Source organism: Rhinopithecus roxellana, chromosome 8 (genome assembly GCF_007565055.1).
Source record: "Rhinopithecus roxellana isolate Shanxi Qingling chromosome 8, ASM756505v1, whole genome shotgun sequence".
NCBI lineage: Eukaryota > Metazoa > Chordata > Mammalia > Primates > Cercopithecidae > Rhinopithecus > Rhinopithecus roxellana.
In genome coordinates this window covers 44,288,313-44,313,211 of record NC_044556.1, presented here as the reverse complement: position 1 = coordinate 44,313,211, position 24,899 = coordinate 44,288,313, and the positions used below count along the sequence as shown (strand labels likewise).

The window sequence follows — 24,899 nt, the reverse complement described above, 5'->3', positions numbered from 1 at the left end:
CATCTGGCTGTGTGTGTCACTGACTGATTAAATCTCTGTTGCTTTCTCAGCGTGAAGCAGGAACTAACACTATGAGGGCTGGTTGTGAGGTCTATAGTCAGAAGGTGACTGATCCTGACACTGAGAACGTGTGTGAATGTGTATGGCTGCTGTACACACAGGACACTGCTGGGCTGGCAATGGGAGTGTGTTCAGGGCCACCCACCCAACCTGTTACTTTGGGTAGGCACAGCTAGAACAAGGCTTTTTTCTTTCACCTTAATGTTTATATCTAAATGACTTGCAGTGAGTCGCACGTGAGTGTAGATGGTGCCTGCTTCAGGCCATCATCATCTGTGTTTAGTTGATTCCTTTTTAAAATTTTTTCCAAAGAAATAGTGCTTGTGCATAGTCTAGCCTAGTGATCTGTTCTGCACTCATCTTCCCTTTCTGATGCCCCCAACACATGGAGCCAAACACTTGAACACTCACACCATACCCACAAACACATATCCACCCCCACACTCTCACACAAGGATATACTCCCAGACACAGACATTCAAACACACAGAGACACACACACATAGATCTCCAAAATCCCAACACTCACACACACACACCCCTTCACACACTTGGATCTCCCAAACCACCCAACACTGACATACACGCACACATGCACTTCTCTCTGCCTCTCTCTCTCCCTCTCTCTAACTTAATCACCTTAGTTCTATTTTTTTTTCGAGAGCCTACTGTGAAGATACCTGATGCTGCAGCAGGAAGGAGATTCGAATCCATACCACCTGCCCCAGAAGAACCCTAAGAGAGGTGATCTTCAGCCCCCTTCCCATACAAACATAAGCTGACACACATGTTCCTCTCTCCACACACACATGCATGAGCATGCACACGCCGTACTTCTGTAAGTAAAATGTAAAAGTTGAATATTTTATCCAACAACTGCAGAATACACACATTTGTCTCATCAGCACATAAAATATTACAGACCACATGTTATACCACAAACAAATCTCAACAAATTTTAAAAATCAAAACCATATCCAGTATATTTTCTTACAACAATAAAATAAAACTAGAAATCAATAAATAATAAGAAAAACTTTAGAATCTGTGCAAACATATGGAAAGTAAACAATACGCTCCTGAATGATCAATGGGTCAATGAAGAAATGAAAAAAATTAAAATTAAAAAATAAAAATTTTTTGAAACAAATAAAGATAGAAATACAAGATACCAAAAGCTATAGAACATAGCAAAATCAATACTAAGAGGAAAGGTTTTTTTAGTAATAAATGCTTACATCAAAAAAAGAAAAAAAAACACTTTAAATGAAGAACTTAATATGTATCCTAAAGAACTAGCAAAGCAAGAACAAACCAAACCCCCCAAAAATAATAAAGATAGTGCAGAAACAAATAAAATAAAAACTAAAAAGCTTTACAAAAGATTAATGAAACAAAAAGTGGATTTTTTGAGAGAAGACTCAAATAAATAAAATCAAAATTGATAAAAGAGACATTACAACTGGTATCATAAACAACAACAAACAAACAAATGGAAAACCTAGAGGAAGTGAATGAATTCCTGGACACGTACAATATACCAAGATTGAACCAAGATCAAACAGAAACCCTGAGTAGACCAATAACAAGTAATGAGATTGAAGCAGTTTTAAAAAGTTTCCCAACAAAGAAAAGCCCAGTGCTAGATGGAATTACTGATTAATTCTACCAAATACTTAAAGAAGAACTAATACTAATTTTTCTCAAACTATTTCAGAAAATTGAAGAGATGATTATTTTAAAATCACTCCATAAGGCTAGCATTATACTAATATGAAAACAAGACCAGAACATGAATAAAAAAGAAAACTACAGGCCAAAATCCCTAATGAACATAGGTGCAAAAGTCCTTAAAAATGCTAGCAAACCAAATTCAACAGCACACTAAAAAGATCATCTACTATGATCAAGTGAGATTCATTCCAGGGATTCAAGGATGGTTCAACATATGCAAAGCAATAAATACAATACATCACATTAACAGAAAGAAAGACAAAAAACTTATGATCATTTCAATAGGCACAGAAAAAAATTTCACAAAATCCAGCATACTTTAATAGTGAAAATTCTCAACAAATTAGGTATAGAAGGTACATACCTCAATGCAATAAAGGCCACATGTGACAAACCCACAGCTAACATCATACAGAATGGGGAAAAGTTGAAAGCTTTTTCTCTAAGATCTGGAACAAGATAAGGATGCCCACCCTCACCACTTCTATTCAACGTAATACTGGAAGTCCTAGATAGAGCACTGAGGTAAGAGAAAGAAATAAAAGCCTTCCAAAATGGAAAGAAGGAAGTCAGATTATCCTTGTTTGCAGATGACATGATCATATATAGTGAAAAACCTAAAGGTTCCACCAAAACACTCTATGAACTAATATATGAATAAGTAAAGTCACAGGATACAAAATAAACATGCAAAAATCAGTAGCATTTCTATACATCAATACTGAGCTACATGGAAAAGAAATCAAGAAAACAATCCCATTTAAAATAGCCACAAAAAAAATGCCTAGGAATAAATTTAACAAAGGAAGTGAAAGGTCTATAAAATGAAAATTGTATTACTCTGATGAAAGAAATGAGAGAGAATACAGAAAAATGGAAAGATATCTTATGTTCATGGACTGGAAGAATTAATATTGTTAAAATGACCCTACCACCCAGAGTAATCGATAGATTCAATGCAATCCTTCTCAAAAGTCCATGATATTTTCATAGAAATAGAAAAAACAATCATTAAATTCACATGGAATCACAAAAGACCCAGAATTGTCAAAGCAATATTGAACAAAAAAGAACAAACCTGGAAGCATCACACTACCTTACTTCAAAATATGCTACAAAGCTATAGTAACAAAAAAAGCATAGTATTGTCAGGAAAAAAAAAAAAACACACACAAAAACCAATGTAACAGATAAAGCACTCATAAATAAATCCACATAGTCACATCCAACTGGCTTTCAAAAATGGCCCCAAGAACAGAAACTGGAGAAAAGACAATCTCTTCAATAAATAGTTCTGGGAAAACGGGCGTCCACATGCAGAGGGATGAAAATAGACTCCTGCCTTTCATCATATACAAAAATCAATTCAAGATGGATTAAAAATTTAAATAGAATCTCTGAAACTATGAAACTACAAGAAGAAAACATTGGGGAAATGCTACAGGACATTGGTGTGAGCAAAGATTTTTGGAGAAGAACTCAAAAGCATAGGCAACAAAAGCAAAAATAGGCAAATGGAATTACATCAAGCTAAAAGGCTTTTGTGCAGCAAAGAAAGCAATTAACAAAATGAAGAGTCAACCTACAGAATGGGAGAAAATATTTGCACACTATCCATCCAACAAGAGATTAAGAACCAGAATACTATTTGCTAGCAAAAAAAATTGATTTGGGCAAAAGACATGAGCAGACATTTCATAAAGGAAGACATACAAATGGCCCAAAAGGTATATTTAAAAATGCTCGTTATTACTAATCATCAGAGAAATGCAAGTCAAAACCACAATGAGATATTATTTCAGCCCAGTTAGAATGGTTATTATCAAAAAGACAAAAAAAAATGCTTCTGATGATGAAAATAAAGAGGAGCACTTGTATGCTGTTGGTGGAATGTAAATTTGTATAGCCACTACGGAAAACAATATGGCAGGTCCTCAAAACACTAAAAATAAAACTACCATACCCACTTCTGGGTATACATCCAAAAGAAAGGAAATCAGTATATTGAAGAGGTCTCTGCACTCCCTTGTTTATAGCAACACTACCCACAGTAGCAAAGATATGGAATCAACCTAAGTGTCCATCAATAGATGAAAGTATAAACAAAATATTGCATGTATACACAGTGGAACATTATTCAACCACAAAAAAAATACTTAAATCCTGCCATTTGAAACAAAATGGTTGAGCCTGGAGGACATTACCTTTACTGAATAAGCCAGGCACAGAAAGCTATATACCACATGTTCTCACTCATAGGTGGAAGCTAAATAAGTTTATCTCATAGAAGTAGAGACTAGAATAGTGGTAACTAGAGGCTGGGAAGGGTGGGGGAGAGGGAGGATAGGGAGATGTTGGCTAATAGATTCAAAAATATAGCTAAATTGAAGGATAAGTTTGATTGTCCTGTAGCACTGTAGGGTAACTATAGTTGACAATTATTTATTCTATATTTTCAAATAGCTAGAAGAGAGGATTTTCAATGTTCTCCACACAAAGAAATGATGTTTGAGGTGATGCAGATGCTAGTTATTCAGATTTTATCATTATATATTGCATACATGTATCACAATATCACACTGTATCTAATAAATATGTACAGTTATATCAATTAAAAACAAAAATTTTTTAAAAGGCAAACTCTCTCTACCCCTGTCTCCAACGCAACATGCCATAGTGAAACCGGGCTGAAAAGCTTCAATCAAAACTTCCATGTGAAAGATGAAGAATGGGAATCACGATCTGCAGTGAATCTGAAATCCTACCTAACAAGGATGTCAAGCCCCTCCTCCCCTTGAGTCTGCTGTCTGGAAGGCACTCCCTGGTCTACTGTTCTCTGTGCCATATGTCTGCAGCATCTTCTGTGCTCATTAACATCCACGGCCATGCTTGTAAATGCTTAGATATCTTAAGAGAACCCTTGGACAGAATTTACTTTACAGAATTTACAAAAATTTGAAAGTTTTTACCGAGTTTTTCCTGACCTTCTCTACTCTCACATGTTGGGTAGGGGCTGTGGGTGAAGATAGTTGGTCTTCTAATATCATAGTTTTCTGGAACAGGAAGAGTTACATAAGGACCTGATTGAGAAGATTGTGTATCTTGAACAGGTGAAAATGAAGCTCTTTTGTGGGTGCTATAAAGTATATTAGCAGAGTACTGTTTCCCAAACTTTAGCATCTGTATTTGTGCATTGTCCCAATGCACATATACCTCATAATTAGTTTGTATTTTGCTTTATCAAAACTGATAAGAACTAATGAAAAAATTAGACTGGCCTTACGTTAAAACTTACTATGAAATCATAGCATCAATATGCAAGTTATAAATTATTTTAATATAGATTGATTAAAATATGTATTATAACAGCAATTAAACATGTTATTATTTATCAACTAAGAATAGTCTTAGTTGTTTATAGCAGCACTACCCACAATAGCCAAGATATGGAACCAAATAAAGACTCAGACTATTCTTAGTTGATAAATAATAACATGTTTAATTGCTATAGTCTACATAAGAACTGATGTCTGCTAATGGAAAATATTCTGGATAAATACTTTTCCTATTCTCAAAAGACATTTATCCATGACTTTAATCAATCCTTACGTGGTAATTCTTCCTCTGTAGGGCAGAAGCTCTCAAAAATAGAAATATCTGAAGATTGTAGGAACATTTGAGCACTGAAGAGATATTCTTTAGTGTACTTTAATTGCTTCTGCAGACTAGGCAGCTCAAAGTAGAGTCCATAGGAGAGATATCATTGAATATTCCCTGTGCCAGGCAGATACCGCAGAACCCTCAGCCTCCAGAGTAAAACCCCAGAATTCTTCCCTATGCCTTTCACTCCTTCACTCATTCCTGTCTCTCCACTCTGACCTCCATACACACTGGGCATGCTTCTGTCTTCAGGTTGTTGTTGTTGTTGTTGTTGTTTGAGATGGTGTCTCACTCTGTCGCCCAGGCTGGAGTGCAGTGGCGCAATCTCGGCTCACTGCAAGCTCCGCCTCCAGGGTTCATGCCATTCTCCTGCCTCAGCCTCCCTTGTAGCTGGGACTACAGGTGCCAGCCACCATGCCAGGCTAATTTTTTGTATTTTTAGTAGAGACGGGGTTTCACTGTGTTAGCCAGGATGGTCTCGATCTCCTGACCCTGTGATCCACCCGCCTCAGCCTCCCAAAGTGCTGGGATTGCAGGTGTAAACCACCACGCCTGGCTGTCTTCAGGTTGTTTTATTAGAAATTCTCTTTGCCTAACTATTTATTTTTCCAGACATCCATATGTCTCAACTCCCTCATCTCCTTTCTCTGCCAAAATGTCAGCTTCTTAATGAGGCCTAAGTTGGCAGTACATTCAAGTCATAACAACCCAGTCCACCCATTCTCATTCTTGCAGTTACTCACACTACTTTACTTTCCATAGCAGTAATACGTATTTTTTGCTTTATCATTCTATGTATTATTTATTGCCATTCAACCTCCAATCATTACCACTAGCATGTAAGCTTCAGGAGGAAAGGGAATGTCATTTTTCTTCACTCAAGTGTTCCAATTAGTGGGACACTGTGGGTGTGCAGAAAATTTTATGAATGAACACATAAAAGAGTGAGCTTCATTGACCTAAAATTAAAGAATTCTCTAATTGTCCAGTTGCTACAGTCATTCAAACTGCCAGGTGAAGCGGGACCTCCAATCTTGAGCCTTTGCCCCAGTGTAGCAACACAAACTGCCTGATCCTTTTAGGAATTCCAGAGGGTTTTTGTGTTAGGTGAGAAATCACAGCCCAGCCTAGTATAGGCTATTCCACTTCTTTATGACTGGGGCTGCCTGACCGTATAACTGGATATTCTTCATAGCTACCACTCTTAAAATTAGATTCTAGGTCCGTATTAGAGAAGCAAGTAAGTCAGAACTCTTGGTATTCGTGTCTTTTTTTAATTTTCTTTTGCTTTTTTGTTTGTTTGTTTGTTTGCTTGCTTGCTTTTTGAGACCAAGTTTTGCTCTGTCACTCAGACTGGAGTGCAGTGGCATGATCTCTGCTCACTGCAACCTCCACCTCCGGCGCTCCCACCTTAGCCTCCCAAGTAGGCTGAGATTACAAGCATTTGCCACCACACCCAGCTAATTTTTGTATTTTTAATAAAGATGTGGTTCCACCATGTTGCCCAGGCTAGTCTCGAACTCCCCCTCAAGTGATTCACCTGCCTTGGCCACCAAAGTGCTGGGATTACAGGTGTGAGCCACCACATCCAGCCCATGTCTTTCTTTTATTCAAGAAAACATACAAAAAATGTCAGAATATGAGATAAGAAAGTTCTCCTGTGGCAGCATCTGGATCATTTTCTAGAGCACTTTAGTTTCATGGTATGTAATGATGATAATTCTTCTGAACACAATTCAGAATTTGAACCAACATTTGTTGTTTCAGGGAAGCAGAATTTCCTTTGAATGATGGATTAGAATGGTGAAAAAAATGAAAATGGTGAAAAAAACGAAGAAAATGCCAAATGAGAAGTCAGAAGCCATTTATTATCATAATTATAGATTTAGATGATTAGAGACTATCTTCTTAGATTAGAGAATTTCCCAGCATTACGTAAGCGTTCATTTATCTTACCTCTACTAACGCCTTTACCTATTTCCTTTAGACTCACCTGAGTTCCAGTAAAAGCAAGGGCAGCGCAGTCTTTTCTACTGCCGCCTGTAATTCTATCTACGTGGTCCCCTCCAATGCGTAGAGACGTGGACCCAAAGTGCCCAGTACCTTACACACCTCCACGGAGCTCACCTCGCCACTGTCAGGACTTGTTCATTCAGCGTCCACCTATGGAGTGCTCGACTCTGAAGAGCCCACCTCCCCACTGTCCGCGGCACAGTGTTCACCCAGCAGTACCCACCGCCACAGCGCCAGCCAGTGGGAAGGCACCTCGGTCTGCCTAGCCTCCCTCCAAAAAGCAAGAAAAGCCTCAAAAGCTTGCAAGACCAAAACACAACACACAGAAATGGTGCTTTCCTTTGGGGGAGTTCCAAATGAACACATTTTCTTCAAAGCCTGTTATGGCTTGAGGTGGCATCACCCTTAGGTTACAATAGTTGGATTTTTATATTTTCTTCTGCATCCAATCTGTTGTATTATGTTATTTTGCCTGAAGTATACAAAGACAATCTGGTCTCATAAAGATGTAGTTTGAAAAATGGATTAATAACTTTTTACATAATTATGGATATTCTTTGACACTATGCCAAATTCAGCAAGTAGTACATACTTTCTTAAAGATAAGTTGCAACATGGCATCTCAAAAAACATTAACTAATTGTTCAAAATTTGTTACATTAAAATCCATTTGTCAGAAAATAAAAAATAAAATAATCTCTACAGAAAATGTGATTTGCTATATAGACAATGCCAAGAGATTTTCTAACATCTTAGAACTAAAAAGTGAGTTCAGCATGTCACAGGTTACAAGATTAACACAAAAAATCAATTGCATTTCTACATGCATGTGATAAAGAAGTAAAAACTGAAAAAAATGCCTATTTAAAATTTCTCTATAGAAAGTTAACACTATACATTTTAAAATATGTACAAGAATTATATGGTGAATATAATCCAAATGGGTAAAAGAAAGTGAAGAACACCTAATTGTAGAGACACATTGTGCTTATCTGTTAGATGACTCCACATGGTAAAGATGTCAATACTTTTAAAATTGATCTATAGCTTTAGTATAATTCTTATGAAAAATTAAAATGTCCTAAAATAGCCAAAAAATTAAAAGCAAGAATAGAATAGAGTCATTCTTTCCAATATTAAGGACTACTCTATACCTCCATTAATCAAGGTGGCACAGCACTAGGGAAAGGACAGACACACAGATCAATGAAGCAGAATATACACTCTGAAATCCACACAAATATTCAAATTATTTTTTTAATACAAGGTTAAAGCTATACAATGAAGGAGAGGCCACTTTTTCAATAAACAAATGGTGTTAGAACAATTGGACTGCCATAGGTAAAATATTTAACTTCAATCTAAACATTACTCCTTACACAAAAATTAACAACTCAAAATGGACAATGGGCTTAATTAAAAACAAAAAAGTATATTTTTTACAAACAGGAAAAATCTTTGAGACTTGGGACTAAGTAAAGAGTTTTTAGACTTGGCACCAAAAGGACAATTCTAAAAAGAAAAAAAATGATAAGTTGGAATCTACCAAAATTAAATAACTTTTGCTTTGTAAAAGACCCTGTTAAGACAATAGAAAGACAAATTATAGACAGGTAGAAAATATTTCCAGATCACTTATTCAACAAAGGACTGATATATAGAATACATAAAATGCTCTAAAAACTTAACAATAAAAAATCACGTTAGAAAATGTACAAATGTCACGAGCAGACATTTCATGGAAGACATACAGATGGCATATAAACACACAGAAAGATGTTCAACATCCTCAGCCATTAAAAATCATACGTTACAACCACAACGATGCATCATTATGGTGAGGACATGAAAAACTGAATCTTTCAGACATTACTTGTGGGATGTAAAATAGTACAACCTCTCTGGAAAATAATGTTGTAGTTCCTTTTAAAATTATGGTGGATTTAGTATAGGACCCATTAATTACACTCTTGGGCATATATCTCAAAGAAATAAAATTTTTTTATTACCAGATACAAGGTTGCACATGAATGTCCAAAGCAGCTTTATTAGAAATAACCCAAAACCAGGCTGGGCATAATGATTCATGCCTATAAACCCAGCACTTTAGGAGGTCTAGGTGGGAGGATCGTTTGAGCCCAGGAGTTTGAGACCAGCCTGAGCAACGTAATGAAACCTCATCTCTATGAAAAACAAAAAAATTAGCCGGGTGTAGTGGTACGTACATGTGGTCCCAGCTACTCAGGAGTCTGTGACAAGAAGCTCATTTGAGTCCAGAAGGTCTGCAGTAAGCTATGATCATACCATGACACCTCCAGCCCGGGTAACAGAGTGAGACCCTGTCAAAAAGAAAAGAAAAAGAAAGAAATAATTGGAAACTGCCAAATGTTCTTCAAAGGAGAAATGGTTAAACATACTGTGGTACATCTATACCATGGAATACTATTTAACAACAACAAAAAAGAGCAAACTATTGATAGAATTGATTGCCTGAGTAAACCTTCAGAAAATTATGCTGAATGGAGAAAAATACCAATTTCAAAAACATACAAACTGCAAGATTCCATGTATATAATATTCATGAAATAACATAAGTATAGAAATGACAAACAGATTGTTAGTTACTAGTGGTTCGAGATACACAGCGAAAAGGGAGAGTTTGGTTGTGAAAGGGTGAATGAGGGAGTCTAGAGGTGATGATAAAGTCTTGTCTCTTGATGAAGGTGGTGGTTACACAAAGCTACATATGTGATAAAATTTAACGGAGCCATACACACACACACAAATGAGTGCATATATAACTGGTGAAATCTGAGTTAGCTCAACGGATTGTACCAATGTTAATTTTCTGGGTTTGATGTTGTTCTACACTTATGCAAGATGTTAACATTGGAGTAGGCTGGGTGAAGGTGTATGTCTCTTGTATGTTCTTGTGAATCTACAATTGCCTCAAAATTAAAAGTACATACTTTTAGCAACAGATTGAATGCAGAAACTGACATGAGAATCTAGCAAAATATTGATGAGATCTGCAGAAATGGAAAACAATTGAATAAATTGATTACAAAGTATTAGAGAAAGTATTACATGTGAATGATATAAAACTTCAAAATAAAATTTTTAGTTTTTTTAAAAAATTAATTGCTCATATTGCATTCTTACCTATCATCTGTACCTGATTTGGTAGCTTCACAAATTGGTCATTTTGAAAATATTGGTTCACTGAATTATACAAATCTTACAAATATTGACACATTTCTTTATACAACAGAAAAAGAACGCATTCATTAACCCACCATCAATCTCATGAGAAAATTAATTCTGTATTGCGAAGCTGTGAAACTGGTAATGAACTAACTGAGACATTGCAATGAACTAATCGAGTCTTTTAATATTATAACTTTTGTTTAAAAGTGCACCTTTTCTCACTGGCAATAAATACTGTACCAGTTTTCTATTATTGTGTAATGAATTACCACTAATTTAGCATCTTAACACATATTATTTCACAGTTTCCATGGTCAAGGGCTCAGGTTTCAGAATAAGGCTGCAATAAAGGTGTCAGCCTGGCTGCATTCTCATCTGGAGCCTTCACTGGGGAAGAATCCACTTCCAAGCTAATTCAAGCTGTTGGCCGAATTCATTCCTTTGCAGCTCCATGACCAAGGGCTCCAACTTTTTGCAGGCTTCCCACTGAAGTCCTCCCTCTAGTTTCAGAATGCACCTGTGGTGCCTACAGGCAGCCCACAATTCTTGTGAAGCAAACATCCCCTCTATGGGCTCTTAAATCATCAAGCCTGCAAGGAGAGTCCCTTCCTCCAGCCTGCCTGCTGCCAGTCTTGCCTAGGTCACATAATCATGGAATGATATCCTGTCACGTTTGTTACAGCCTATTGATTAGAAGGAGGCCAATCTCAGTGGCTCATGCCTGTAATCCTAGTGCTTTGGGAGCCTGAGGCTAGAGGGCAACCTGAGCCCAGAAGTTTGAGGCTGCAGTGAGCTGTGGTTGTGCCACGGCATGCCAGCCTGGGTAACAGAGCAAGATCCTGTCTGGAAAAAAAAAAAAAAAAAAAGGCAGGTCACACACAGGATTATATAAAGGCATAAATGGCAGGAAGGAGGCCACTGGGGCTCCCTTAGGGTCTTACTGCCACAAATACTGTCCGTTGTTTTCCTCGAAGCGAAAGGCTCATTCAGTTCATTTTCAAGCAAATGTCTGCCAAATACCCAAGTCTGAGTGAACACAGTTTGCCCGGCAGTTGTTCTTTCAAGTAAAAATTTTGTTTTATAAAAAACAGCTAGTTCAGATCAAAATTCAGTCTCACAAATGTTTTTTCTGGAGACAGCCATTGTACTTTGAAATGCAGCAAAATAACTTTACGTGTATTTCCCATTTGATAACAAATAATTTCTAAAGGGTGAAGATTTTTTTTAATGACTGTTATTCAAACAGGAAGATTGAACAGGGCAAGTGATCTGCACAGCGAGGGTCTCTATGGTTCTCAGATTCAATACTTTTTGAGGCTGCTGTGCCTATTTGAGGATATGAGCTTTTTTGTAAATATCCGATTTCTGCATTCCAAAATGACAGACAAATAACCAATTCTTAATATCTGTGAGGACAGGGCATGCAAGTGGATAATAAGATGAGCTTTTTTCTGTTTGTAATTTGGTCTTATTTCTCAAATCCTCAGTAGTCATTTTAGTCTTCCTTCCAACTAATCCTTCTCTAGAGTAATACACCCTGGCAGGATACTTTATGGAGACTGTAACTGTATAGTTTCTAGGTGTTCCCCATCTCAAGATTTTGTATGTTACCTTGCCTCAGGGTCCAGTGTGACTGGGCCAACAATGCGAATTGCCTTCATTCTACAGATCTAGGCACCCTGATACTGTTATGCTAGATCAGTGTTTCTCAAAGTGTGGTCTGCAGGCTTTCAGGGATCCTTGAGATCCTATCAGGGAGGCTGTGATGTCAAGACTGATAACAAGATAACAATAAGATAGTCTGTCTTTTTACTTCGCTCATTTAGCACAGATGGCTCCATAAAAATGGGAGAAAGGAGTCAAATATCTGGCACTTTAGCAAGAACCAAGGCAGTAACATGAAACTGTACTAGTAAACAATGCAGGGCATTATTTTATCTACATCTGATTTACAAGTCCTATGGAGTAAGCAGCGCAGGAAGCATTCAAGTTATTGGTACAGGCAGGGCGCGGTGGCTCACACCTGTAATCCCAGCAGTTTGGGAGCCTGAGGCTGGTGGACCAGTTAAGGTCAGGAGTTCAAGACCAGCCTGGCAAACATGGCAAAACCCCATCTCTACTAAAAATACAAAAATTACCTGGGCATGGTGGCAGACGCATGTAATCCCAGCTACTCGAGAGGCTGAGACATGAGAATCACTTAAACCCAGAAGGCAGAGGCTGCAGTGAGCCGAGATCATACCACTGTACTCCAGTGAGACTCTGCCTCAAAAAAAAAAAAAAACAAAGTTATTTGTATAATCCGCTTCGTTATCAGATGCTGCTCAATTTCCACTGACATCTGAAACATGGGATCCTGGTGGACACATCACTTTGTGACGGTTGTGCATCCATCATTGCTGGGCAGCCACGCGCTGGTGATCAGAATCCTGCTGGGTGGTGGGAGCCGTTTTCACTAAGAACAGTGGCAAGATTCTGATGGTAACAGAGATAGTGATATTAGATCACAGAGCATGCTTCAGAGACAGAGAACCAAGGCCTAGCTCCCTGAGCCACCCTCATGCCTGGGGCATCTGCACATAACCCAGACCTAAAGTTGCCAGTGTGCTTATCTCCTTTAAATCATGATGTTAACTTGCACTACTTTTACCAGGTCAGCCCCAGGGTTTTAAACTCCACAAAAACAAATCAAGATCAGAAAATCCTGTTTAGAGGAATATACATAAATATCTGATAACAGGATCTACACCAGAGTTCCAATTGCTCAGCGTGGCCACACTGTTCTTCCACAATCCAGATCCCAAATATCTATTAATACATTTATGCTTAAATATTTACATATGACTAGTGCCTACTTTATTGGACAGCTCAGTTCCACAGTCTCCAAACACAGGCCTTACATCAGTTCCAAATTTCTTACATTTCCCCAGCAGATGATTCCTCTGACCTTGGCCTAAGCACTGATTTCCGTCACTGGGCAATGTGTTTCTTTTTCTGTACTTTAAATGGGGCATGCATTTCATTATATACCCTAGCCTGGGTTCCCCCAAAACTGAGCCTAAGACAATATCTTATGTGGAGCTAGTTTCTTTGAGAATGTAATCATAGAAAAGAGAATTATGTCACAGAAGGGTTTCCCCTAGAAATGAAAGAGGAAAGCATTATCTACCAGCTCATGTCCTCCACTGGTGAAGTGTGGCCACTGGATGCTAACAGTGAACTTCAAGCTTGCATATCCACAAGTGCATTACAGATTCCTACAGACAGCTCATGCTGGGTCATCAGAGGCCCTCAGATCAGGAGAGGAGAGGCAGAACTCTAGGCAATGTGTGTGAGTGGTTCACATGGCCATGGCAGAAAACAAGAGCAAGGTTCGGCAGATTTGGAGAGTGCTGAAGAGGCACCCAGTACCATCCACACAAGTCCCAAGAAAGTCCCAGAACAGTGCAGTTGGATGACTTACAGTCTCCTGCCACCAGAGAAGGGAGCCAGTGGGAAAGACTAAGGCACCTGGGGAGGTGGGACTCGCCTTCAGAAGCCACTCAATGTACCTTCTCTAAAACTGAGGTCAGATTTATCAGCACACCCGACACTGCTCATGAAAAGACAAAGCTTCTCTGAAAGGCAGAAAGAGGCTTAACTTTCAGGTGCTGAGTGTGTTTAACTAAACAGGAATAACAGGGTTGGAGTAAAACGAGAACTTCAACAAGCTGATGGTAGAGAGGCTTTTGTTGGGGTGAATGAGGTATGAGTTAGAGAAGGGCAGGAGAGAGCCCGCCCAGGGAAGGGACACAGGAAATCAGAAAGGAATTTCCTCTAGAAGCAAGGTGCAGAATCGAGGAAGAAAATGAGGGAGACTGGGATTCATGGAGGAGCAACAGGCAGCTCCCTCTGGGGAGGAAAATCCCAGGTGGAGCAGCAGGGTCTGGCCAAAGCCCCCTGGGTCTGTGGCTCCTGAGAGGTGGATTTGCTGAGGAGAGAAACTTGGACCCAACCGTAGAAAAGAGCTAATGTGATGCCAGAGCCCAGAGTTTAGGCATGGCAGTGGCCCTGGCCCCATCCCAGAGGGAGGTGGCTGGTCAAACAAATGCTAACAGAGAGGGAAGGAGATGGGTGTGGAAGGGAGGGGAAGCCTTTTCTCCTTCATGAATTCTCAGCTCACACCAGGAGGCCTGGCACAGGACAATGAATCATGCCCAAGAAGCTGCCTTGTGGCTTCCTGCCTTCCTCCCTCCCTGTCTTTCCTCTTTTCTTTTCTTTTTTTCTCTTTCTCTTCCTTCCTTCCTTTTCTTCCTTCCTTCCTTCCTTCCTTCCTTCCTTCCTTCCTTCCTTCCTTCCTTCCTTCCTTCCTTCCTTTCTTTCTTTCTTTCTTTCTTTCTTTCTTTCTTTCTTTCTTTCTTTCTTTCTTTCTTCTTTCCTTCTTTTTTCTTTCTTTCTTTCTTCTTTCCTTCTTTTTTTCTTTCCTTTCTTCTTTATCTATCTCCGTTTCTTTCTCACTTCCTTTCTCCCTTCCATGAACCTATAGCTCTATTCAGGAGAACAATGACTGTCCATTGACTTAATACCCACGATAACCAGGCACTGTGTGAAGTTGAAGTAGAACAAGGGGCTTTGGGAACCTGGTAGAAGGAGCTGATGGTGGAGGCACTGCCTGGGCATCAGGTTCAGGGGAGTAACACAGCGGTGGAGCATTGGGAAAGAAGGAGCTATTCACATGCCTGAGATGTAAGGATGTCTGGATTTCCCAAGGGCTGCACCTAGTAAGAGAGTGTGTATTGAGGGCAACTCTGAGTTAGTGACTTGAGGTTCATCCTGTAGTGATCAGAGGAAATGGCTGGTGTATGAACCCAGGGAATCAGTACTCTCCCGTTCCTATGTCACCCCTGGAGAAGAAAGATACCACTAGAGGCAGGGTCTTCAGGGCTGAGCCACAATGTCACACAAATCCAGTCAATCCTACCTGTATATCTCAATGACACCTGCTATCCCTGATTAACATGGCACCTTTACAGTGAAAGCAACTTATTTCCAAAGCAGGCATTTTGCCTTCCATTGCCCCTCCCAGGTACGAATCCACTAAGAGATCGAAAATCAGATGATTCACTTTTTCTGCACCATCCCCATGGCCTCCCAGAAAAACCAGAAATGCCTATTGTTATTTCAATGTCCACTTCAACCATGAAGAAGTCCAATAGGACTAATCTGGCTAAAGATTAGGCCCCAGGCCAAGAGGCATGACTGTTTCTGGTCCTAGCAGTATGGAACTTCCTCCTAATTTAATACATTGCCATTCAAGAAGCCCATTGCCCACAGCAACCACACCACAAAGGGTGGACAGTGAGTCAGGCCCAGGTGACACCACTGTCAGAGCTTAAGTGACAAAAAATGTTAAGCCAGAGATATTTATCACAAAAGCTGGAATGAAGGTAGAGCAGTCTTTTAAAAAATCCAATTTTCTTAAGGCAGGGCTCATTTTCTATATAAATATCAGCTAACAAGAGACTCTTCACCAGATCCCAGAGGCTGAACAGCTCGACCTTCTCTGCACAGCGGGTGAGTCTCCCCATTGGGAACATCTTAATATTCTCCAATCGATTCTTTATTTTGATTGAGACCTCTTTGCTGTGCAATAAATATATTTATTTTAAATGCAATAACAACTTTTGTTTAAGGTGACCTTATACATATTTTGACTTTCCACTCAGATCACAGCTGTGGAACTTGGGATCAGAAAAGGGGAGTGATTTCTGTAAAGGCTCGTTAAGTTAGCAAGACAATATAATATACCCACTTCAAGAGTACTCTCCTGTCAACATGTATTGGAAATTTTTAATTTACAGGGCATTACATTGGCAATTTTGATGATCAAAAGATAAGTTTTTCTTTATTCCATGGATGTATAATCCATCAGAAAACATATACTTGACTAAAATTTGCAAACATGGGGAGTGATTAGTAGAGAGGGAAAGCAGGTACCATGCTGTGGCAAAACGATGAAGGGCCATGAGAGATGGGCATGTGTGGGGAGGCAGCGATGATGTGGAGAGCCTGCCAGAGAGCATGTGCCGTGGACACAGGGTGGACGGAGGTTCCCAGGTGGATTGTTGGAGTCTTAGGGGGAAGTTTAGATAAGAGTTTTCCTGGGAGAACTATGGTACTCTATGAGGAGGACATGAGTGAGTAGATTCTAGACTGCTGACATTATAATCTTTCCAAATTATTGAAAACCTGAGGTGTCACATCAAACTTCAGCCAATGACACACAGCCAAGAGTGGTATTAAAAGTGATTTAATCAGGGAAGAGCAAGAAACATGCATTTCTTTTCACTTGATTCCTCAGATGAACCCTGAGCAGCTGAAGACCAGAAAAGCCACTAAAACTTTCTGCTTAATTCAGGGGCTTAGAGGATTCTTCAAAGAGTGTGTAAGCGAAAGCTTCAGAATATATATTTGCATATTTGTATGTGTTTTCATGTTGTACGTAGGTTTTGAGATGTAACAGGAAGAAAAGAAGTGTAGAGAAAGGCTCCACTTAAAGGATGTGGAAGAAGTCAACTTTACCTTATTCCCTGGAAGATATGTAGGGATCATCAAAGCATCCCATGATCTCAAATTCAGGGAAAAAGAAAGAAAAGAGAGGCTCTCAGTTCTGAAACAGAATGAAATGACAGATATTTGTCATTAAACTGGGCTTCATTCCTATTTAATCAAAGCACTGAATCAGCTGTTTTGTCTCTAGGTCCAGCATCCTTTGAAGCATGAGTTTTTACCAGGAGAAGCAGACCTTTGCCCCACCACCTCAGCTTCAACAGCACCAGGTGAAACAACCCAGCCAGCCTCCACCTCAGGAACCATTTGTTCCCATAACCAAGGAGCCATGCCACCCAAAGGTTCCACAACCTGGAAACACAAAGATTCCAGAGCCAGATTGCACCAAGGTCCCTAAGCCAGGCTGCACCAAAGTCCCTGAGCCAGGCTGCACCAAGGTCCCTGAGCCAGGCTGCACCAAGGTCCCTGAGCCAGGCTGCACCAAGTTCCCTGAGCCAGGCTGCACCAAGGTCCCTGAGCCAGGCTGCACCAAGTTCCCTGAGCCAGGCTGCACCAAGTTCCCTGAGCCAGGCTGCACCAAGGTCCCTGAGCCAGGCTGCACCAAGTTCCCTGAGCCAGGCTGCACCAAGGTCCCTGAGCCAGGCTGCACCAAGGTCCCTGAGCCAGGCTGCACCAAGTTCCCTGACCAAGGCTGCATCAAGTTTCCTGAGCCAGGCACCATTAAAATCCCTGAGCAAGGATACACCAAAGTTCCTGAGCCAGGCTACACAAAGGTACCAGAGCCGCATCCTTCAGTGGTCACTCCAGGTCCAGCTCAGCAGAAGACCAAGCAGAAGTAATTTGGTGCACAGACAAGCCCTTGAGAAGCCGACCACCAGATGCTGGACACCCTCTTGCCATCTGCTTCTGTGTCTTAATTGTCTGTAGACCTTGTAATCAGTACATTGTCACCCCTAGTCATAGTCTCTCTCTTATTTGTACCCTAAAAATATGTACTATGAAGCTTTTGCTTGCACACGCTCTGAAGAATCCTGTAAGCCCCTGAATTAAGCAGAAAGTATTAGTGGCTTTTCTGGTCTTCAGCTGCTCAGGGTTCATCTGAAGATTCGAATGAAAAGAAATGCATGTTTCCTGCTCTGCCCTCATTAAATCGCTTTTAATTCCAGTCTTGGCTGTGTGTGTCATTGGCGGAATCTTCCTCCTTCCTTGTTTCCCCATTGTGAGTCAGGACCTATAGACAAAGAGGAGTTGGTGTAGAAGTCATCTATCTAACCCCAGTACTGTTTGTTTCTATGGGGGTGTGGGGGTACACTTAAGTGACCCTGGAATGGAAATGGGCATTGTGTGATGGTGCACAGAGATTGTCACTTTGGGCAGCCACAGGCTCTCCTCTTGCACTGGACTGAGTCATGCCTGACTCCAAGCCATCTGTTTCAAGACATCTTTGATCCTCAGTATCCTGACAACAAATCTCCTGTCTGTTCCACGAAAACTTTACTCCTACACATTTTGACTTGATAGTCTATTTTTCTTCATTTGTTTTACCTTCTAGATACCCCACCACACACACACACACACACACACACAGACACACACACACACAGTCATTCACAAAGAGGCACATTCATTGTAAATAGCCACACACTCACATAATCACTCACACAAGCTCTACCCTCTCTAGCTCAATGTTATTTTTTCTAAGCAACTCTTATGTGCAGAGATCCCTAAATATGGACCAGCAAGAGAGAGAGAGGAGGATGCACAGTGCCTCCCTTGTAGAATTTGCAGTCTTGTTTATGAGTTAGGATATCCACACCCTTCTAATACAAGTAAGTACACAACCATACATACAAACACACACACACACACACACACACACACACACTCCCAGTCGTGTTCCAAAATAACCCTCAGAAATCTATTAAGTGATTTTTAAAAGGAGGTCGTTTAAATAGGGATTACAAGGAGAAGGAGTGCTTGATTCAATTTAGGTGAATTATTAGCAACAAATTTGTCAGAGAGCAGGTCATTAAGCTACAGAATTTCAGGCAGGAGTAAAAAAAGAGTTAAACAGTACACAATAGAGTTCCTACATTTCAAGATCAAAACCTGATTTCCAGAAAGGCAGAGAAAAGTAATCAAGATCAATCAGAAATTATTTCTGAATCACACTTGGAGTCCAGTTCCCTAGGTTCCCAGCCAGCCCTCTCCTCTTTCTCCTGCAGCCTAGTCTTGATTTCAGGAGTGTCTGAGAAAGTTTGTGGTCTCTGTTGAGCTGATCTGGAATACTAGAGAGCTGTTTTCAGAAGCCGTGAAGCCAACATAAAATTTCAGAAGGGTCATTGCAGTCACTGGGGAGGTGAACCCTATTTTTCGAGAAGGTGGGTGGGCCACATCAAACAGGTGTGAGGTAGGTGATAGGTAACACTTGCACAGTATAGCATTGGCAAGAACTCAGAGACACCTGGAAACTGTAGACAGAAATTGGCCAGCAAGGTAATGAGTAGTTGACAAACCGACAGGAGGGAGTAAAGTCACTCAGGTCTGCTAGATATGTAGGTATTAAGATGGCTTCATATTATTGCTGATTTCAATGATGGAAAAGTCTAGAGACAGCTCTAGGACCAATTACAATTAAATAGGCTGATCCAGAATGGAGAAATGTGTTCTATAGTATGCAGCTATTATGCATATAAAGTAGTTCAAACATTTTAAAAGGGAGTTTGGACGGGAAAAACAAAAAGATTTAAAGGTTTCCCTGACCATTGAGCCATGAATTCTATTTTAGAAATTCATTAAGAATTATTCATGCATGTACACAAAGATTTATACATCAAGATATTCATTTCAGCATTGTATCTAATAGTAAAATGTTGGTAACAACATAAATGCATACTAGTGGATAACGGCATCCAGAATTAATGGAGTGACCATGTAATAAAATTACACAGCATCTATTAAAGGAAATATTATAGAAGAATTATTCATCTTATTGAAAAATGATCAGGTTATATTAAAAAAGCAAGCCCCAAACAACATAAGCAAAAAAGAATCTTATGAATAATATATGCATGAAAGTGGATTTATATTAAAAAAATCGTGATACAAAATTCAGCAAAATATAACTGGTTATTTCTTCCTGTTCACATGATAGTGTTCATTTGCTTTTTTCAATGGCTGTTTTTTCTTATTATATAATATGTAAAGTTATTTCATTTTTAAAACATTTTATCACGATATTAAAAATGCAGAAGTCAGTGAAGATGCTGCTGAGTTAAGGAAAAATGTGTGTCCTGCTTATCCAGAACATTCCTCAGGTTCTACACAGATCCCAGATGAACAGTACAATGGTGGGGGCCTCCCTTCCATGTTGAAGTAGGGTCCATGGAGATAAATGCTTCAACATGCCTGGTAGAAGGCTGATGTCAAGGAACCCTAAACCTCTAGAGTAGATGGAGAGGACAAAACTACTCTCCTATCTTCTCACCCTTCGTCCCTTCAGTCGTTCTTGCTTCTCTACAAAGGTTAGTTGGAAAACTTTACCGAAAAGTGCTTTGTAAGCACAGACTCCATAAAATCAACCTTAGCCTCTTAAAAACTGTCTGGTCACATCTGGGTCTATGTGTCATTTTCAACTACGACATTTCAGTCAAAGCCTTGCTTATATAACCAAGATTTTCAGTTACATCCAGTTACAGGAAGGACAAGTTCCTATTGGGCATATGCAAATAATTATGTTGTCATGAAAATAAGAATCCTCAATGAGTGCCAAATTCTAGAGGGATTAGGCAAGGAGAAAATGACACATACTCTATTTTTGTTTATAAAAGTAGAATCTAATTATTGTTGCAAGTTATGGATACTATAAAAGAGAAAGAAGTGTCTTCTAATCCATTCAGAAAATAGAACACAAAAGAATCAACAATGTTTCAAGTAAAAATCCATAAATAGTATAATTGTGCTTCATCAGTTCATCTGGTGCCTGAAACTAATTTTTGTTCTGCCTGATCTTGGGTTAGCAGTTTTATCAACCCATCAGCTTCTCCAATAGAGTTCTGGAAATCCTTACTCAGTCTAGTGGGATGGTCTTAAAGTCATTTGATCAATGCCATCAGAAGCCTGTGCCCTAGTGTATCTGTCATAGTTTTTTTCCATGTGTCTCTGGGACTTTTCCTTTTTATTTAAGATTAAGCACTTTGGCTTGTAGCTTATTAAAAACGTTTTCATATAGCAACCAGAGTAAAACAAAAACTATCTGTGGATGACAAGACTTAAAAGGGCTATGGTTAAAGATATGATAATGTGTTTGGAATTCATTCCTTCCAGTGGGTTCTTCATCTCACTGACTTCAAGAATGAAGCCACAGACCCTTGCGGTGAGTGTTACAGCTCTTAAAGATGGTGTGTCCGGAGTTTGTTCCTTCAGATGTTCAGATGTGTTCAGAGTTTCTTACTTCCAGTGGGTTCGTGGTCTCACTGACTTCAGGAATGAAGCTGCAGGCCTTCGCAGTGAGTGTTACAGCTCTTAAAGGTGGTGCCTCCAGAGCTGTTTGTTCCTCCCGGTGGGTTCGTGGTCTCCCTGACTTCAGGAAGGAAGCGGCAGACCCTCGCAGTGAGTGTTACAGCTCATAATGGTAGTGCACACCCAAAGAGTGAGCAGCAGCAAGATTTATTGTGAAGAGTGAAAAAAACAAAGCTTCCACAGCATGGAAGCGCACCCAAGCTGGTTGCCACTGCTGGCTCCAGTGGCCAGCTTTTACTCCCTTATTTGTCCTTGCCCCTGTCCTGCTGATTGGTCCATTTTATAGAGCGTGGATTGGTCCATTTTACAGAGTGCTGATTGGTCCATCTTTACAGAGTACTGATTGGTGCGTTTACAAACCTTTAGCTAGACACAGAGCACTGACTGGTGTGTTTTTACAGAGTGCTGATTGGTGCATTTACAAACCTTTAGCTAGACACAGAGAGTTGATTGGTGCGTTTTTACAGAGTGCTGGTTGGTGCATTTACAATCCTCTAGCTAGACAGAAAAGTTCTCCAAGTCCCCACTCGACCCAGGAAGTCCAGTTGGCTTCACTTGTCAATAAGAGTTTATTATTAAGTAATTGACAAGGAAATTTGGTTGTCTCTGTAATAGATATTTAAAACAACAACCAGATTTATAACTAAAATTATCCCAACACATACCTTGAGCAGTGGAGATATTGACAAATTCCTATGAATGTCATACAATTTCTGAAATAGTCATATTAATAATATTTACCTATGCAAATATCACATAAAGAAGGTTAAACATCTCTTCTCATTTGACAACACATTTAATGCAATTTAACTATCAAAAACCATTATTTTGTTTAAAATCTCTCTTTTTACAAGGTGAAAGAAAAAAATCTTTCACGATTTTCCAGGGGCCCTCTGGGAACTGTCAAGGTCAATTTGAGATCAAGATTTCATTTCACATTTTATTTTGGGAAGGCAAAACTGCCAAAAATGTCAAAAGGGTTGAACACTTAACTAAATAAGATTACTGATCACTATAAGACCATACTTGCCTACCTAGTTAACCAAAGTGACTATAAAAAACTGCAAAAGTAACTATAGGAAGGAATCTTATTGCAAAATACCTTAGTTTTTTTCAAAGAGAGAAGACTTGGTTGTTTAAAATAGTCAGAACACGACAAAGGTCAACATAAAGCATAGCACATCATTCTGATAAGGCACAGAACTTTTGTTTCCCAGGCAGTTACATACAAGGTAAATTAAACAAACCATTTTATAATCTCTCATTTTTTTCTTTTTTCCCTCTGCATTCCTCTAGTCAATCTTGGCTGCCACAATCACAGACAAAAAGCATAAGGACCTTTTTTGTTCTTGCATCTGTGGTGGAAACTTTAGCAGTAGACAGTACCTGCTACAGGCATGTCAGATAGATGCATTTCAAAAATCTCATAAGGAGCAGGACATCCAACCGCATGGTTACAACTCCTGGCTGACTGACCACTGTGCGAATATAAACCTTGATGATCAAATGCAGGAAGGTCCTTGGTTATAATAGACACAATATGGCAGTAGGATGCCCAACATGCTACCGTGCGCTGTGAACAAATGTATATTACCCTTTTTGTTGTAGATAGAAAGTTATTAAACAGAATCTAAAATTACAACCAGTTTCTGTTGGGGTTAAAGAAGTAGGCATTCCGTGGTAGATCCAAATTATCCTGGAGAATGCTCCACCCAGAAACAAGGGAGACACTGAGGGGACTTATGGAATACTCAGACTAAACCGCATCTGGTTGTGACCACTACTCCTTTAACCCCAATGTAGGTGTCCAACATTTTGCATACAAAACATGGCTAACTGTGCTCTCAGGCCATTAGTACACAATGGCAACAATAAGCATGGTGGATTAAACAATATTGGCGTACCTGACAAAAAAGGGCTATAGGGAACATAGGTGCTAATATAAACATTGTGGGACAACCTAAATTTCCCACCCTTTCTTAAACAACTTTATGAAGCTATAATTGTCATACTACACAATTCATCAATTTGAAGTATACAATTAAATTAATATATTCACAGACATGTGTAACCATCACAACAGTGAATTTTAGGACAATTTCATCACTGAAAAAAGAAAAATGCCACCTTCAGCTATTGTCTTCCTATTTTTTTACCCTCTACCCCAACCCTAAGCAGCCACTAATCTACTTTCTGTCTCTGCAGATTTTCCTACCCTGGACATTTTAAATGAATGACATCATATAATACATGGTCTTTTCTGACTGCTTTCTTTGACTTAGAATAAAGTTTTCAAGGCTTATTTATGTTTTGGTATTAATCAGTTCTTCATGTCTTTTTAAAAATTTTTTGTTGTAATAAAAAATATATAACATCATTTTAAGCATTTTAAATATATAGTTCAGTGGTATTAATTACACTCGTTTTGCTAAGTAATCATCACCACCATCCATCTCCATAACTCTTTTCATCTTGTAAAACTGAAATGCTATACCTATTAAAAAAACAAGCCATTTTTTCCTTTCCCCAGGCCCTGGCAACCACTACTCTATTTTATGTCTCCAGGATTTTGACTATTCTATGTACCTCATATAAGTGGAATAATAGAGTATTTGTCTTTTAATGACAAGCTTATTTCACTTAGAATAATATCCTCAAGACTCATCTATGTCGTAGCATATGTAAGAATTTCCTTCCTTTTTAAGGCCAAATGATATTCCACCGTAGGTATATTACACATTTGTCTTATACCTCCATTGATGAACATCTGCATTGCTTCCACATTTAAGCTATTATGAATAATGCTGCTATGAACAAGGGTATATAAATATCACTTCATGTCCTTGCTTTCAATTAATTGAAGTATATACCCACATATGGAATTTTTAGATCATATTGTAACACATTTTAATTTTTTTATTATACTTTAAGTTCTAGGGTACATGTGCACAATGTGCAGGTTTGTTACATATGTATACATGTGCCATGTTGGTGTGCTGCACCCATTAACTCGTCATTTACATTAAGTATATCTCCTAATGCTATCCCTCCCTCCTCCCCCCTCCCCACAATAGGCCCCGGTGTGTGATGTTCCCCTTCCTGTGTCCAAGTGATCTCATTGTTCAGTTCCCACCTATGAGGGAGAACATGCGGTG

General features: G+C 39.3%; 1 protein-coding gene and 1 non-coding gene across 2 annotated transcripts; one reads left to right on the top strand and one right to left on the bottom strand.

The window, feature by feature from the left end:
* The first annotated feature begins 16,136 nt into the window (after nucleotides 1–16,136).
* SPRR3 (small proline rich protein 3) lies at nucleotides 16,137–18,388 on the top strand. Its single transcript, XM_010378220.2, has 2 exons — nucleotides 16,137–16,227; nucleotides 17,414–18,388. Exon 2 carries the CDS (start codon nucleotides 17,433–17,435, stop codon nucleotides 18,060–18,062), a length of 630 nt encoding a protein of 209 aa, XP_010376522.2. The 5' UTR covers nucleotides 16,137–16,227; nucleotides 17,414–17,432; the 3' UTR covers nucleotides 18,063–18,388.
* Nucleotides 18,389–23,024: 4,636 nt separating this feature from the next.
* Nucleotides 23,025–23,158, bottom strand: LOC115899439. The gene has a single exon (XR_004059145.1). It is a non-coding gene; the product is annotated as a small nucleolar RNA SNORA31 (small nucleolar RNA).
* Between the last annotated feature and the right edge of the window lie 1,741 nt (nucleotides 23,159–24,899).